This window comes from Micropterus salmoides, unplaced genomic scaffold (assembly GCF_014851395.1).
Source record: "Micropterus salmoides isolate LMB-PRFRI ecotype aquatic unplaced genomic scaffold, ASM1485139v1 Ms_hic_scaffold_18, whole genome shotgun sequence".
NCBI lineage: Eukaryota > Metazoa > Chordata > Actinopteri > Centrarchiformes > Centrarchidae > Micropterus > Micropterus salmoides.
The window spans coordinates 13,651,268-13,669,596 of NW_024040928.1; the positions used below are offsets into that span (position 1 = coordinate 13,651,268).

The window sequence follows — 18,329 nt, forward strand, 5'->3', positions numbered from 1 at the left end:
TTAATAGAGAGCCGCTGGTCTGCCGTCTAGCTCCGCATACCCTCACACACAGCCACACACATAAAACCAGCCTGTGTGTGCAATTGCAGTGAGTGTACGCTGCGATGGAAAGGCGCTGAGGCTGAAGTGTGTTTTCTTAATCATTTCTATTTATTTTTTTCCTCAACGATGAAGGAAAAGTTCCAGCGCGGAGTGATTGACACGACCAAATGTCTCCGAACCCCCACCCCACCCCCCACCCCAAAGTCAAGGCTCGATTTTGTGTCCACAGTGACCCGTTTAAGGGTGAAGAGTGAGCCCTGTGACCTAACATGACCCCGCCCTGACCTTTCAACTCTTTAAGGGTTGAGGAAGGGGCTTGGGCTTTGGATTGAGCAGGGTCACGGGTGAACAAGGGAAAGTTACTGTCTGTCATGTGGACGCCAGTTGGCACTTCAGTCGCAGCGGTGGCGACAACTACAGACACCGGCTCTTGATTTATTATTTAGTACCATTTTAAGAATCAGTCAATTGCATTTTGTTACAATTTTTTGTTTACTTTGAGGAAGTTTCTCTTCCCTTCTTACAGTTCATGATACTTATGTAATTTGTCTGATTCATAAACACTGGTTTATGAGGCTGATTTATGGCACACTAAAGACTGGTTCTTATTAACTGTATGTGTGTAATGTGATGTGTGTGTTTAGTTAACACTTCCTGTGCTCTGGTTTCTCCGCAGGTGACGAAATCACACAGTGAATCTCATGTTCCAGACCCTTCAGACGCCAGGTACGCTCACATGTGTCTGTTTGTATAATACGACAAACAACATTAGGTTTTTCAGAACTCTGCGTGTGTGTTGGTGTACTCTAATCCACTGTAAGTGTTTGTGTGTGTGTGTGTGTGTGTGTGTGTGTGTGTGTGTGTGTGTGTGTGTGTGTGTGTCCTAGTTCTCTGGTCATGGTGCAGAGAGGTGAGGTTTCACTGCAGTTGCAAGCTGTGATGAGGTCATCAATACTTTGCCAAGACCTCAGTCAGACACACACTCGCGCGCACACACACACACAGAGGAAAAGATATACTGATCCAAATAAAGGACAAGGGAACATGCTGTACACACAGTCATTTATTTAGAGCTGAACTGTCAGTTAATTAGTCAATTGACAGGAAAATAATTTGCAACTATTTATCAACTATCATTTTTTTAAAACAATTTTTGGGGGGATCTAGCTTCTCAAATGAGAGGATTCGCTGCTTTTCTTTGTCATCTTTCAATATCTTTTGGTTTGGAGAAAACAAGACATTTAAAGAGGTCACTGTGAGCTCCGGGAAGTTGTGATGGCTGGCTGGCTTTCACGCACTAAAAGATTAATCAACTCATTAAAAAATTATAGGAGGTGAATCAAATATGAAAACAATTGTTAGTTGCCGGCCCTAAAACTGTTTATTTTACATAACACACTATACATTGTACTTTGCACTGAGATGCAGCATAGTTTTTGAATGACCAGACATAATGTGAAAACCAGAAAAGAGTTTATGAAACACCAACTCCTGCCATCGCCTCCCGAGAGGAGCGAAACAGAGGGGAAAAAGGGGAAAAAAAGGACAAGGAGGGGAGACCGAATCATTTCCTGCCGTTGACAGACAAAAGAAAAGGATGGATGAAGAGTGTTGAAGCACACATGAGAGAGAAAGAGAGAGAAAAGTGAAAAAGCACCATAATCTGTGATAGTTCTTAGCTGTTACTGCCATGTAGAGCAGAGATATTTTAGGCTTTTGTTTAGAGTTGGGGCTTGGCTCAATATCTCATCCACCACTGAGCGTTGATGTTAAAACGGTGATCACTGTTTTTAGTTCCAAATGTACAGAAGAGCAGAATGGATGTTTAGCTGTAAATAGGACAGAGAGAGTTGACTTAGAGTGTTTATCTTTCGTACGTTCTGTCTTTTGCACCCTTAAGCTGCATCTTTCTCATCTGCTGAAAGCTTTATGTTTATACCTGTCAGTCTGGCTGTGGGTTGCAGTCATGTGTGGCGATGCTATCTGCCCATAGCATTGAGATGGCCTTCTTCCAGACCGCGCACACAGATGTACCGTACACACTCTCTTTTAGTACACGCACATGCACACACAGAGTGGTGGAACAGCAGCCCGCATTTGTTTAATTCTCCCTCCATCTCTGTCATTTCTCACTTTGATGTCTCACACAAAAGCGCAAGTGTGACCAACCTGCGGGCAGCGTGAGTCAGGCCTCTCAGTCACACTCACACTCACACACACACACACACACACACACACACACGTTCATATGAGGCACTGTCCACACACACACTGACTCAACATTAAACTATGACATGTCAAAGTGTGCGTTTGTGGCGACACTGTTGAAGAGTCATAAGCAAGTGTTTTATGTTGCTTTTCGTACTTGTGCATACATGAACATTTATTAAAAACTTACACCTCTCACCTGGGGTTATGGACCAAAGTATAGCCACAGTAACAACTAATAGGGATCCAAATAGACGAAAACACTGATATTTTATATGTACGGCAGACTTCTACTCCACCATAAATATGCATCTTCATTCTGTTAACCCTCTACACACACACACACACACACACACACACACACACACACACACACACTACTATTACCACCTTGTGTGCTGGTTTGTCACAGCCATGCATGTGGAACACATTGTAAAACTAAAACATGTTGGCAGGCTGTGGGTTTGTATTGGAGCCCAGAAGTACACACACAGAAACACACACTCTATAAAAGAGCCAGCAGGCCCGCAGACAATGTCTAACGCCTCTGAACACATGCTCATGTAAGCTAACTGGTACGAAGAAGCATGAAGTTTATGACTGTATGCGAGTGTGTGGTTTCTGTGTGGTATGTCATTGAATGTGTTCAGTGAGATCTTAACATAATATATAAAGGCGGGAGATTCCCAGCTGTGAGAGCATATTGCTGTTGATCTGTTATTCATTCAAAAATTGCAGTTCTTCTCATTTCTCTCCCCCTCCCTCCTTCCTCCTGTAGGTCTATGGAAATGCAGGACCTAGCCAGTCCTCATAACCGTGTGGGAGGTGGAGATTCGACGGGCTCCAAGCTAGACAAGAACAACCTTGGCAGCCCCTCCATCACCACCAATGGAACAGGAGGTGAGAAGGCAGAACGTGCTTGGTGCTGCAGTAATGAATAGGCAGTTGTGTCTATGTACAAAGAGTAGAAATAATTGTTTTTACCTTGATTTTGTTTTTTTTATCATGGTCTCTTTTAGGTCAATTCTATTTCCTAATCCTAAAATTGCGCACATCCAACTTGAAAGGAATAGTTTAACATTTTGGGAAATGTAATTATTAACTTTAGATGTTAAATGAAGAAACATGAAATAAACATGAATCTCCAGCCACTAGCCAATTAGGTTAGAATAGCACAAAGACTGTAAACAGCGGAAAACAGCTAGCTTGTCTCTGTCCAAATGTAAAAAAAAAAAAAGCTAAGCTAACAGGCTGCTGACTGGAGCTTCATAATTACCATACAGGCAGGAGAGTGGTATCGATCTTCTCATCTAACTCTTGGCAACAAAGCAAATTAGCGTATTTCCCAAAATGTCAAATGGTTATTATTATTATTATTCCTTCTAGTGCTACGTAGATCAATCTGTGTTTTCATCTGAAATGAAGGCGAGTAAAAGAGTGAATGATCTCTTTGAAGTCAGGACATCAGTCATTATGAAAACCCACTGTTCAGACTACACGTGGACACATCATATAAGCATCTCATTTCTTAAACTAAATAAGAATATATTTCAAGTCTAAGCACCTGTACTGTAAAATGCTGTTTGTTGTTTGTTTGGAGGAGATGCACTTAAAATTTTTTTTACTGAGATCTAGCTCTTGCTAGGTAGGTTGGCTGTGTGTATTGTAAATCGCTTTAGGCCAGAGTGTAGAAAGAAATGAAATGAAATCTATTGCAAAATCATCAGTCAGGAAGATTTTCATCATGCAGAGATAAGTACTTTTTGAGGAATTTATAGATGGAAGGAGACGTGCACATGCAAACGCACGCATAGACAACGCGCACACACACACCCCATGCTGGCATGAGGACTTGAGTAAACCACTGGAGAATGTGTGTAAACACACAGTGAAGCACTTCTGCGCTCCTCCGCTAACCGCTTGGCAAAGTAAGAGTGTGTGTGTGTGTGTGTGTGTGTGTGTGCGTGCGTGCGTGCTTGACTGTATATGAGTGCAAGCCCAAAATCCCACTGGAAACTATTTCCTCTACAAGAGCATTAAAGCATCACCGCTCTTTTAGATGTCAACACCAGCGAGCTCAGTCTTTCTTCCCCCTTTCTTTTTCTTCTTTTTCTTTTCCTCTGTCCATATGTCTTCTCATCTTTTACTTCTTTCACCCTTGATCTCCCCTCTCTCGTTTTCTGTCCCCTGCAATCATTTTTGACAGAGTAGTTTGATGTAGCAACACTGGATGTAAGTGCTTTTGTTGAGGGCGATCCTTTGATCTATTGCTGATTTAACAGGCAATGGAAACCACTTTTAATAGTAATGTAATGGAAAAAGTGAGATACTGCATTTTAGTCAACATGATGTGTCAACACATGGAGTCACAGAAATAGCCGTGCTCAGAGTGGACTTAACAGCAAACTCAGACCATATTAGAGCACATTAAATCATTTTTGATGAGCTCACAGTTAATGGTTTAAGCAGACAGAGCTGGGACTACACGCTGACAGCCAAAACAAACTACATACCCAACATTCCCCTCACCTGACATCAGCTAGGGCTCGGGCCCACGGGCCATCTCTATAGCAACTCGTTTGTCTTCATCAGGGCTTGTCTGATGGGTTGTATTGCTCCCCAAGGGGATTAATAATGTTGTCCTGTATTAAATGGAGTTCTCAGATGGCTCTCTGATGATGAGTTTTAATCATGTTCAGAGAGAAGGAAGAAAAGTAATTGAAAAATATCACGTAGGATGTTAAGGTGGTTAAAAAGCGTGCTTCTCTTCTCTCTAAAATTGGGGATTTAAGCTTTTTTGCTGTGTTGAGAGAAAAGAAAGAATTGATATCGCTCTCATATCTCTGTTAAAGCCACTACAATCATTATTTTTCATATGAACCATGGCTCACATGACTACTTGAGAAAGGCGAAAGGTATCACTCATTGTGACTAATTTGCAGATAATACGACGATGACGGAGCATTTCTGCGTCTTTCTGCCCATTGAATTGGTTTTACGGCCCACAACTTTCCTGTTTTTTTTTCACTCTCATCAGCACAGTTTCCAGCCTGAGCAGGCAGCTGTTTTCAGTAAAAAAGCTCTTAAACCCCACTGTTCTACCTGCCCAGCACCAAATCACAGACAGACAAAGTTGGCGAATTGCTGGTAAACATAGCGCAGCATTTACCAGCTAAAGAGCCATATAATTCCCCCAGGAGTTGGAAGAGAGCAAACAGAGCTAAAAGCAGAGTGAATATTGACTAACATTTATCGGGGGCTAGAAATATGTCATCAAATGAATGATGATGTTGCTTGTATAATTAACAAAGTCTGCCATTTCAACGTCATATCGTACCTATATGTTGTGTTTCCAGCTTTTTTGTCCACTGCTGCCAATTGGTGAAAAAAATATTTATTGCAGGTTTAAATGTTAAGCTAACGCCAAGAGACAATTTGCTTTAGCTTAGCATAAAGCCTGGAAACAGGTGAACAGCTAACCTGGCTACGTCCAAATTTACCAGCACCTCACAATTAACACAGTATAACACGATGGTTTAATCTGAAAAAAAAAACAAAGTGAAAAAGGAATAAGGTTTTACTATTTTTGGGCCAAAATGACTTCCTGTAGTCTTTGCTGGCTGTCTGGAAATCTCATGGGGATGATGTGTGATAAGCTTCAGAGGTGCTGCCAGGCCGACGTTTGACCTTTTGGATAGAGCTGTGCAGTTTTGATGCTAAGCTAAGATAAACATCTCCAGGCTCTAGCCTCATATTTACCATAAAGACATGAGAGTGGAGTTGACCCTCTGGTGTAACTCTCAGCATAAACTATTTCTTTAAAAATACCTTTTACAGTATGGCGTCTGGTTCTCAGTGCGTCGCATCCTCACCACCTTCCCACCTTGCACCCCTTTAGGTGAAAACATGACAGTTCTAAACACGGCTGATTGGCTGTTGGGCTGCAGCAGCCCGCCCCCTGCGCCGGGCTCCAAGGACTATGGTACAGAGGTGCATGTGTGTGAATCCAAGGCCAGAAGTTATACCTTATTACCTTAAATGCAAAAGGAATGGATTTCTATAGCTTAGGCTGGTCCTGGATGTGATGTTTTTTTGTGCCAGAATTGCAGTGATTTTCATTTGCTGTGCAGTGTTCCCTGCTCTTTGGATCCCATTGTGAGTTTATCACAGCTTGTGTGGAGTTGTTACATATCTGCAGGGTTCTCACCAGTCAACAAATTTATAAAAAAGTAGGGGAATTTGATGAATTTGCTGGGGAAGTGAGCAAATGTCAGGGGATTTTGCCAAAGAGTCACCTTGTCTAATTACATTTTCAAAATGTAAGAAAACAAGAAGGAATGAAACCCGACGTTGTTTTGACTTGGATATAGAAAGTAATTTAAAAGCTGTAGAATTATATATAAATTATAGTGGGAACCCTGCACACAGCATTTGCTCCCACACTGGAACTGCATGGTAGTTTCCTGCTATTTACTTAGTAAGGTTTTCTTTGTGTGTGTTTGTGATTGTACTGCCTTACTGGCCTACTCTAACACTGATCTTTTCCATCTTCCTTAAGTGAAAACAGAGCCCATGAACAACAGCGATACAGTCACTACGACAGGCGACACAGTATTGGATACATACGCAGGCTCAGGTAACACATGCATCCGCCCACAGACATGCACTCATGTACAATTTTCTCATCTAGAAGAAAAATAAAACAAACTCCCATGTCTCCATGCTAGTCAGCTCTGTTTTCTTAGATGCACACACAAACACAATCATCCGTTTCAGCTCAGTGGTAGGCCCGCTGAAAGCTTTAATCCCATGAAGTATTGCCTGTCCTTGGATTGCGTCATCAAAGGCTGGCAGGGGGATGAGAGAGAGGGAGAGACATTTTTACACTTGCCTTTTTTTAGACTCGCACACGACCCCATACTCCTTCGCGCCACAAACACACACACACACGCACGAATACACAAAACCATTAAGCAACGCACACAGTGAGGGTTTAGAATCAGCGGGGTGTTTGTCAGTATTGAGTTCTGACATCTCAATGACCACAAACAGACATTGTGTTTTACTATGAGGCCCGCTGTAAGGGTTTCATGGACTATGGTGCTCTCTAAAGGGGGGGACTTGGCTTCTCTCCATTCAAAATGCTTCAAATTATGTTTACTGGAACAGCATTTCAAGTCAGACAAGCCAGAGGCCTTGAATTGTGCTGTTCAGCAGTGGTTTTGTTAAATGTGAAAGGAAACAGAAGATTTGAGTTGACACCATTCATAACCAAGCGTTGCCTTGTTGTTTTTGATTATTGTGCTGTTTTTAGTAATCACCAGCAGCGGGTACAGCCCTCGTTCAGCCCACCAGTACTCCCCTCCCTTGTACCCATCAAAGTAAGTCTGATTTTTTACACAACAGAAGCTGCTTTCTAAGAATCCTTCTCAGCATAGTTTCTCCTGTATTACTAAAAAAACAGCTACTAAATATTCAGTCATACAACTTCAGTCATTTTCACCCTTATTGTCCTTTTCTCACCTGTCATTCCTCTCCTGTCCAGGCCCTACCCTCACATTCTCTCCACACCGGCAGCCCCTCCCATGCCGACATACGCCGGTCAGCCTCAGTTCAGCAGCATGCAGCAGTCGACCGTCTACACGGCTTACTCCCAAACAGGACAGGCATACGGACTGTCCACCTATGGTATTAATAAACACACACATACAAAGACAAATTAACTAACACATTTAAGCAGGGGCTTATTGTGTAGCCCACCCTAAGAAGTGTGAGAAGTAGAAGAAGTAAAAAAAAAAAACAGAACGAACCTTAGTGGGATAGTTTTAGAGAGGAGAACATTTTTTTTGTGTGATTATAAATGGGCAAAACCACAGAATCCAAATTAAGTTATAGGAAAAAGAAAAGAAGTGCACATTAGATTACGTTTTCTCTAGTTTTTTGATTGGATGACTGGCATGATTGGCTATATAATTAGTGAGCAAACAAATCTTGTACTCAGAAGGCCTAAAGATGTCATTTAAACATACTGAAAACATACTGAAGCAAAGTAAAAGCTGACAAGAAAATTAAGAAATATTTCCTCACTAAAAGTCATGACATAGTGAGATACCAAAGAAACCAAAGGATGACGAAAGTAAAGCCAGAACAACAACAGAATTTAAACATTGATGATAGCCTAAAATATGTACTTACAACAAAACAAACATATGCAAAGACAGTGTGATAATTTGCCCATTTTTTTTCTTGCGACAGACCTCGGTGTGATGCTGCCGGGCATTAAGACAGAGAGCGGCCTCGCTCAGAGTCAGTCTCCTCTGCAGACAGGTCTCAGCTATAGCCCCGGCTTCACCACACCCCAGCCCGGACAGACTGCATATTCACCCTATCAGATGCCAGGTCAGTCCATCAAACACCTCAGTTTAATAACATAATCACACATTCTTTTCCTGTTAAAAAAATAGGCAAATATTCTTAGTATTTTAGATTATTGCTGAAAATAGGTGACAAAAATAATCTTGCCTTTTCAACGTGCTATGACACTGAACACAGTTTAAGTGTGTAAAACTTTTCTGTGTCCATTTTTCTTCTCTTTCTAATTCTCTGCTTCTTTTTCTCCCAAGGTTCCAGTTTCACTCCTTCCTCAGGCCTCTACGCCACCAACAACTCAGTGTCCAACCCCGCCAACTACACTGCCACTCAGCAGGTACCTCAGTGTCTATATATTGAACCTGGACTGCTGCTACAGTCCAGCTGAAAGTTAGCTTAAGTAACATGCATTTCCCCAGGCCAATAAGAAAACCCATTTCCTAAGGGAGTTCTTGCCAGAGCAGATCAACCATGCTACTTGTTTGCTCTGAGTGGTTGTCAATGTAATTTGCCTCATTATGAAGTCTCAAATTAAAGATGAGGATATTGTATGGCACAGTTGTGATAGCATTTGAGACCAGAAGCGGTTTTACAGTCACGCTCCCACACAACTTTCCTCGTTGAGGGCCGCTTCAAGAAATAAAATCTAATTACATTGTGACCTTGCAACAGGGGCAAACTTTGGAGAGAAACAGACAATTAGTCTTTGTGAAAGAGTGTTTTGTTCTGAATATTTCTCTATGTCCATATGATGAATTGTACTGCGGTAGTAAAATGCTTAAAGGGGGATTTTAATGTCCCAGTATGATAGATGTAACTGTTTACAGGAAGAAAGTCAAGGTTTGGCTTGTGGGGGTGGATTAAAGGGAACATAGTGTGTGTATGTGTGTATGAGTTTAACAGAAAAAGAGAAAGCAAGCAAGACATGGAAAGTGAGGGAGAGACTGATAGAAAGCAAGTCTGTGTGTATATAGTATGTGTGAATATGTACACACATTGCTGACTACACACCAACTGTGTGTGTGTGTGTGTGTGTGTGTGTGTGTGTGTGTGTGTGTGTGTGTGTGTGCGTGCGGTGTGCGTGCGTGGGCATTCATGTGGTGTGCTCTCCAGTTTATAAGGACTTGTAGAGATGGACGTAGTGACAGGTTTAGAGAGCTGACTCATAAAAGTGCCCATCTCCACCGGGTCAGTAAAAAGCAGCAACACAAGGTTTTAATTGTTTTGGATATATAAAACACAGAATGGAGGGAATAAAAGATTAGTGAAATAAGAGGAAACACTTGTAAAATCTTCAAAAGTCAGTCTGATAATTTCCAGAAATTTTCCATTTTTTCCCTTCCTGTTTTTGGTCTTTTTGTCTGTGTTCTTTGTCTTTGTGTGCTCATATTTCATGTTATTCTCTGCAGGATTATCCCTCATATACGACATTTGGCCAAAACCAGTATGCCCAGTATTATTCCCCCTCCAATTATGGGACTTATATGACCTCCAACAGCTTGGATGGCACAGGCTCCACGGCAGCCTACCAACTGCAAGACCCGGCCCCTGCCATGACTGGACAGGCTGCTGAACTTCACCCAGGTTTGTATTAAAAAGGAAACACACCAGCCTAATCAACAACACTCCACCACACTTCTAACTTCAAAAATATGCAAACAAATGTCAGATTTCTTTTTTTTTTACTGCTCTTTAATACTGGCTCCATAATCTTGTTTCCAGTAGAAAAATACCACAGTTTGGGTATCCAAGTTCAAAACCCTCTTTAAGCCATGATGAAGCACAGGAAGTACCTTCAGACTGTAGCCATAGCTACCTGGCATCACACTTGCTAATTGGAGAATCAGCTTGTGTTTACATTAGCCTCAGAGACTTTGATTAGAGTGAATTTATGTTAAATACAGCACTTTTATAGGCAAGTCAAAGAAAAGAGAGGAGAAGACAAAATAAGAACGAGCAGAAATATGGCTTGGAATTCAATTTTCTGTTTCTTTTTTTTCACATTTTTCTTTGGTTTATCTTGGCTGTAATTCATGAAGCCTGATTAAAGGAGCTTATCATTTTTTCCTGTCACTGGCACTTTTCCTCTGGCTGCTTTTCTCACTATTTCTCTTCTCAGTTGGTATCTGGGTTTTTTTTTGTCGCTCACATGCTCTTTGTGTCTTTATCCACCCCCTCTCTCTGTCTTTCGCTCTCTCCCTGATTGAGACATAACAATATGAGGGCCGAAGCTTAGAGTCTGGTTCTAGTTACCACACAGCAGTGGGAGCATATGGCATTAGAAGGGTGTGTGTGTCTGTGCGCACAAGAATGTGTGTGCGCTCCTGTATGGTCCTGCAGAATTTTGTATGTACAGTATCTTTGAAAGAAGCATCACATTACCTAGTTTTTCAAATTTATTGCACAGTTCCATCCTTCCCCTCCTCCGTTAAATCCTTACATTTCATGTTATCATGAATCAGTCAGAATACCAGTGGTAATTTTGTTTAGGTTCTTTCATAGTCTTTTCTGTTGTGCCAATTATCTTGAATTATTAAACCTGACAAGATGGCTTATTACTGTACAAAGTCTGAGTTATTGCTTTTCCTGAAGTGGATACAACTCCAGAACACCTGTGGGATCAGCTCAAACTAAGTCATTACTGTTGCTTTAATGCAGCGAATATAGTTTGGGATCGCTTGTGCAGTTATTGTGAATATAAAATACTTAGCCCTGTCTGTGTTTGCATACACTCTCAGGGGACTTTGATACAGTGCAGAGCCCCACCACGCCCATCAAAGAGCTGGATGACCGAGCCTGCCGGAGCGGGGGGTCCAAGACTCGGGGAAGGGGCCGCAAGAACAATCCCTCCCCTCCCCCTGATAGTGACCTAGAGGTAAGGGACCAAAAAAAACCCACTGACAGGTCACATATAATACTGACTGAATATTCCATTTGAATCTCAATGGATATGTGGTATTCCCTTTGAAGTCTCAAAATACAACAGAGGAGAGGATGATAGAGAGCAGGACCACCCATGTCACTGTCCAGTTGAGCATGAATGCACATATGGGCTAAAAACATGAAGCGTCTCTCATTGTCTTACTTTTTTTTCACCAGAGGGTGTTTGTGTGGGACCTGGACGAGACAATCATTGTCTTCCACTCTCTGCTCACAGGCTCCTACGCACAGAAATATGGCAAGGTGAGATTGTCACGTTGCCTACACTGGTTGTCTGTTTATTGTGTTTTAATTCCTTTACCCGTCCTGTACTGTCAGTCATCCATCCATTTTCTTTCTGTCTGCCAAAGTGGAATCCCAGGTTGCAGCTGGGACAACACGGGTCCGATTTTGTTTAAATGAAGGATGATTGATCTTCATACTTTGCTCCACCTTTTTAGAAATTACAGCAATTGGCCAAACGCTGGATATATAACTGTAGCATCAACCTCTCAATAGGCCTTACAAGTATTCCTGCAGCGAGGCCTCTGTGGACTATTTTGCCCTGGGCTTGGCCTAACAGGCTACATAGAGGCTACCTTGCCCTCTGATTGGTGGAGGTTGTTGGGACTGTACTTGGCCTGTCAGGAAGCCAGGAACCTCCTGGTTATGTTTTCTATATTGATTGAGTTAATATAGTCCTAAAAGTTAATCATTTCCTAAAAAGTTGCTACAATTGAATATCAGTAAAAAATAAGGCAGTAAAGAAAAATGTAGTATTTAGTAAAGATGCAAATACAAGATTATCTACCAATGAAACTGAATGTTAGTTCAAGTAGGGAAAGTGCATTGATGATATAGTAATGCAACTAGAATCTAATAAAATTTGTTTTAATCAATTCCTTCGACCCCCACACCAATGAAACTAAACCCATGCCCTTACTTTGACAGGACTTGTTCATCTCTAAATTTTACTTTTTTTATTCCAGTCTTTAATTAAATGCAACTGACAACGAGTACACCATTTGGGGGGAAAAAAACTCACTTTTCCTTAGTGTATTCCTAATATTACATCAACCACTTCAGGAATATTATGGTCATTTTATGATGATGACCATATGCATAAATAAATGTACTACATATTAAGAATACATTTAAAAGCCATTCATAATTGTTCATGCTTACATTAGTTTAATCATAATTCAACATGCTTATTTCTTACTCGAACTGATGTTTATTCCAATCTTCATTGTGAACTTGTTTGGTGGTCTTGCCTTCTCACATAACGGCTACACTGTTTATAGTTCCCTTTATTTGAATAGTTCTTGGCTCTGATCTGGGATCATCATATGTGGCCAAGGCTACAGATTTTTATTGGGTGATGTCGTTTCCTGTGGGCACCAGAGTAGCCACCAGCCTGCCTCTAGCCCGCGGGCTTTGCATCCCACTCTGCAGCCTGCAGATTCCGTTCTGATATTCTTGTTTGGCAGTCAAACAAAAGCTGGCACCGCGCACACGTATCATTTGGAGCCAGCAATAGGAGCCCAGGCGTTTTACAGATAGGGTTTATGGGCACTGATGTACTTCCTAGTTGCTCTGTAGTTGTGGAATTTAATGTTTGGCAATTTGGATTTAATGGGTATAAGAAAGGCCCTGGTGAGTTGTAAATTGCTGTGTCTGTGTGTGTGTGTGTATGAGAAAGAGAACACATGCGGCCTTGTGGTTAATTCTGCTTGGTTTGAATTGTTTTTCTGCTACAGAAATACTGAAAAGGATAAAATCACAATTTAAGTCTTGGCTTGAGTAGAGAAAGCTGTGCATTTCTCCTGATTTGCTAAAGAATAATGAATGCAATGTTGTCAACCTCTCAAATTAGATTTTATCTAGTCTCTGATATGTCATGTTTGGTGATAAAGCACAAACTAGCATTCACATGAAAAAAGCTAAGCTACGTGTCAGAATATTTGCCTTAAAATAATTTTTAGAGCAATTTTTTCACCTCATTTGCTGCTGCTGCCCTCGAGAAATATAGTGGCAGCTGTATCTGTTCACACCTCGCCCAAAATAGTGTTTATATTGTTGACATAGCAACCACAAGGCCTAAGTACCCTTCTCACACAGGCATTGAGGCTATATGTGCTCTAAATGTTTCACTTTTTAGCGAACATATACACATCTTTTTTCACACAGATGCACACTCGTCACACTCCTCATTTCACAATACACCAGTTATTATAACCAGCGATAATGTTCACATCATCATGAAGTGTTGAGTTTCCAGCACCAGCACCAGCGGAGGTGGAGAGTGGGATTGTTTCAGGCTAGCCTTGCCAGGCCAAAGTAATATTTGCAATTCTCTGTGATTGATTGAACTTGTCTGGCAAAATATTACAAAAAAAAGCCACCTCAGCCTTTCTGGAGCCCAGCGCACGGCCAAGTGCTCAAAGGCAATTTACACATCTCAGCTGTGAGTGTTTCGACAAACACACACACACACTGATGTACTTTACTCTCTTTTGGCAGGCAGCCAACATAATCATTACCTGAGAGGCAAACTCAAGTGCCTCTTGTCTCTGTGATTGACAAGGAAGCAGGAAAAGAAATACAGACAATTGCTGCGATTACTATTAGCAGCTGTTAAGTTTTGGAGAACTCTACACACCATGTCTCTCAACTTTATGGAGTACTCACTCTCTGCTTTTTTGCACTATCTCTCTCTCACCCTCTCTCTGTGTGCCTCACTTTCACTCTCCTTTCATGTTAGTTTCTTTCTATTCTGGTCGCTTGACGGCGTCAGCGAATCGCTCGGCAAGCTGTCGTCCCTTGCTGACCTATCACAGATGATGGTTTTTGCAGCTGAGCCCCGGGCTGGCAGGGCAGACTGCGTTCTCCCACACTCACACATACACACACACACACACACACACACACACACACACACACACACACACACACACACACACACACAAACCATTCACATACCACATGCACTCCACAGTGTCTCCCTTTGAGGGTACCTACCCTCCGCAATACACACATGAAGACACGCTCTCTTCCTCTCAGCCCCCCCCCCGCCAAGCATGAGGAATGTTGATGGGACAGAACAAGTGCAACCTGTCTGTCAGCATCTGCTGTGATGACTGGAGCAAACCAACTCTACATGTGGGGGGTGGGGGGCAGATTTGTGATTTGGGAAGAAGTAGGGGGTGTGGAAAAACTTAAATAAAGGACAGGAGGACATAATGTCACTGGGAGAGAGTAATGGCAACAATTTGTCTTCATGGTGATTTCGTGATTATAATTACAACGTTACCTTCCCTTTCCATTAGGACCCTCCTATGGCAGTAACGTTGGGTCTGAGGATGGAAGAGATGATCTTCAACTTGGCCGACACACACTTATTCTTTAATGACCTGGAGGTGAGACACGGATATCAGATTGACACACATATTTGACATTGTCAAGGGCATGTTGAAATGAGCTTTTCTTGCACAGTGTTCAAATTTTGTGCAAAGCGCAACATTAAGCACTTTAAAGTTGTTGTTTTTTTTAAGCCAGGCTGTCATTCAATTAAATACCGCCCTCTAGTGGTGTAAAATGATGCGACACACCACTCGCTGTAGATGTTGCACAACTCTCAGTATGTTTGTTTTTTTTAACCGTTGGCTAATACATTTATACATTGGCAACCACAATATGCAATATATGTACTGTTGTTTTTGTCACAATAAACTTTCTAGTTACTATTTATGTTGTTGCATTTAGTACCCTATCTTCATTTGATTATATAATAGAACTTCATAATGCATGTAGTATTTTTGTAATAAAAGAATTAATAAAAATTAAGTTTCTTGCTACTACAGCATGCTGTAGTAGTAGTAACACTTGAATTTCCCTGCATGGGACCAATAAAATGTATCTTATTTTTGTGTTATTTGTGTGTTTACAGGAGTGTGATCAGGTACATATTGATGATGTATCATCAGATGACAATGGCCAGGACTTAAGGTGAGAATTTTACATTTCACAATTTTGTTTATACAATGTTAAGAGTTGACCTATTCATTTGTTGTTTTTCATAGGCAATGAATTCACAAATGACAATATTTAGTAAGTTAATAATGAATTTGACTAATAATTTCATTTAAAAAAATACAATAAAATGTGTATATTTTATTTTAAAGCAATGAATTGAATTCTTATAAATACATATTGGCAATTCTGTTTATAATACTGAATAATAAAAATAACCATTTAATCTTTTTTGGTCTACCAGAGCAGATTTTTCAAATAAAACATATCATTATTATTGACAGTACTTACAGTTTTGCAACTGATGGCTTCCATGCAGCTGCAACCAGCGCCAACCTGTGCCTGGCTACGGGTGTCCGCGGCGGGGTCGACTGGATGAGGAAACTGGCCTTCCGCTACCGACGAGTCAAAGAGTTGTATAGCTCGTACAAAAACAATGTGGGGGGTAAGCCAATCTGACGGGAGTCTGCTGGACACCAGGGACAGATAAGAGGGTGATACAGGAGGGGAGGTGTTGGTTAGTTGAAGCTGTAAATAATCTACCAGAACTGCATGGGTGTGAAATGAGATTAAAGTTCTGCTACAGGTCCTGTTAATGTTTTCCTTAAACCTCTTGATGGCACTATGCCAATTTTCAGAGTATAATAGTTCTAACAAAATACTAATGTTAAGGTGATGTTATAGCTGAAAACTGAGTTTTAGGAAACTTTTTCTAAAGACCTTTATGAAACTATTATTTAAAGACAAAAAGAGATTAATCCTGGAATTGGAAGCCATATCTATCTATCCATCTATCCATCCATCCATCCATCCATCCATCCATAATTATTCTGAAACACATTTTAGACCTCTCCATTGAGGTCCCTGTTGTCCCAGCTTTGCACAATATACAGTACAGCCAAATAAAAGTCATTAAACTATTAAGCACACGTTCAGTGTGTGAGGATAGACGACACCAACACCAAAGCCAATATGTGATGTTTCATTAAAGGTTGACATAAGAATGACTACATATGGGTCTAACTCTATTTTACTTTGCTTATGGCTTCTAAGTTTTTCCTTTACCATTCCTTCTTTTTATCCATGCATGTGTGAGGATTTACTGAAGTCTTCTGCTGCTGCTACGTTTCAGGTCTGCTGGGTCCTGCTAAAAGAGATGCCTGGCTGCAGCTCAGAGCAGAGGTGGAGGCTCTGACCGACTCCTGGCTCACCCACGCACTCAAGTCCCTCTCCATCATCAGCTCCAGGTGCCACTTTAGCTTATTCTTTCTCTCACAGCGACTGTGTTTGTACTCCTACTCCTCCCCTCCGTTAATGAACAAGGTCAAGATTTAGAGCGTGGGAACCAACTCATATTCACCATAAAGGACATTCATTCATGATCTGTTCACTCCTCTATCGATCCATTCATCTGTCCTTTCACCCGCCTCTACATAATATGACCCACCCTCTGTTTGTGTCCCACAGGAGTAACTGTGTAAATGTGATGGTGACCACAACGCAGCTCATACCAGCGCTGGCTAAAGTTCTCTTATATAGTCTGGGATCTGTTTTCCCTATTGAGAACATTTACAGTGCAACAAAAATAGGTAAGCGGCAAACACTCATGCACGCACACACACTTTCTAAACAATAATTTCATATTGATGGAAGTAATAGAATGTGGAGTGGAAGTAATTAAATAGCAATTGACTATATATATTTGACTATTTTAACAGTTCAAAGGTTCACATGTACTTTGTTGGTTATCCATTATTTGGATGTTTTTTCATCTACTCCATATGTTATTGATATCCTGTTATATAAAACGTATTGCTTTAGTTGGGCTCAGGTTCATGGAACATTTGGTTGGGAATGTTTCAGTTACGTTTTATTTTACACATACTGTGAGCATGTGTGTGTGTGAGATGGGGATGGGGGGGGGGGGAATAAGAAAAAGTGAGTGAACCCAATCCACATTAAATCTCTTTTAAAGGAAAACAGATCATGCTGGTTTAGATTTGTCCAAAAACAAACACATACACGCACCTTGAGCAAAAAGTACATCAAAAACTATGAAGCAGCAGGAGAATATCCAGTGAAGATTTTGAAATTAAATTAATAAATAAAATAACTACACAGCTTGTACATAATACACATACATAATACAGGGATTACTTGTAACATCGGACAGTTATAACCTATGTGCAGTGAATATTACAAACCCAGGTCAAATGAATATTTTTTGTATTTTAAATTTAATAAGTTATAGTAATTGTGATATTTCAACCTAAAATGACATTAACTTGTAATTAAAAACTGGGAGTAATGTAGCTGTATGTATGCTACTGCATCAGACCACATACATCTCCTGACTGAAATGATTTTCCTACATCGAGCGTCTTTTTATTACACTACTTCTTTATTTTAATTCAACAAGATGACCAGTCATTTCACTAATAACACTTTTACTCATAGGGATGCTCTACAACACTGAGCTCTGTTAAAAGATATTTTTACAGCGAGGGTGTAGATTCTATGTAAAGAAAGGACCTCCAGACCACTGGCCCACCCGCACAGGTGTTGCCGCCTGTTTAGATCTAAACGAAATTCTGTCACAAAGTTTGGTGACGTCATGTGATTCAATCATAGCTCCACCCAGTTTGTACCTGAGCATCAGTGTAATTAGCCAGATTAATTGAAAGCACCTGTGTGGGGGCGTTTTGGGTCTTTAACATGCCATGTTTAATCCCAGACTTATTCTCCAGCTCTCACTGACC

At 41.0% G+C, this 18,329-nt stretch overlaps 1 protein-coding gene across 8 annotated transcripts in view; it reads left to right on the forward strand.

Moving 5' to 3' along the window:
* Positions 1-18,329, forward strand: part of eya4 (EYA transcriptional coactivator and phosphatase 4) — a 42,840-nt gene that overhangs the window by 21,222 nt on the left and 3,289 nt on the right. For 4 of the 8 annotated variants that reach the window (XR_005445356.1, XM_038726905.1, XM_038726906.1 and 1 more), the window contains 16 exons: positions 719-768; positions 3,029-3,150; positions 6,149-6,232; positions 6,809-6,886; positions 7,565-7,631; positions 7,796-7,938; positions 8,506-8,649; positions 8,874-8,956; positions 10,029-10,203; positions 11,358-11,494; positions 11,719-11,802; positions 14,868-14,957; positions 15,488-15,546; positions 15,855-16,015; positions 16,703-16,817; positions 17,038-17,159. Coding sequence is in view for 7 of the 8 variants with exons in the window: in XM_038726905.1 (XP_038582833.1) it covers positions 719-768; positions 3,029-3,150; positions 6,149-6,232; positions 6,809-6,886; positions 7,565-7,631; positions 7,796-7,938; positions 8,506-8,649; positions 8,874-8,956; positions 10,029-10,203; positions 11,358-11,494; positions 11,719-11,802; positions 14,868-14,957; positions 15,488-15,546; positions 15,855-16,015; positions 16,703-16,817; positions 17,038-17,159 (1,714 nt within the window). In the remaining variant the exon portion in view is untranslated. The remainder of the gene's footprint in view (positions 1-718; positions 769-3,028; positions 3,151-6,148; positions 6,233-6,808; positions 6,887-7,564; positions 7,632-7,795; positions 7,939-8,505; positions 8,650-8,873; positions 8,957-10,028; positions 10,204-11,357; positions 11,495-11,718; positions 11,803-14,867; positions 14,958-15,487; positions 15,547-15,854; positions 16,016-16,702; positions 16,818-17,037; positions 17,160-18,329) is intronic. The other 4 variants (XM_038726907.1, XM_038726908.1, XM_038726911.1 and 1 more) reach the window with 2 other exon arrangements.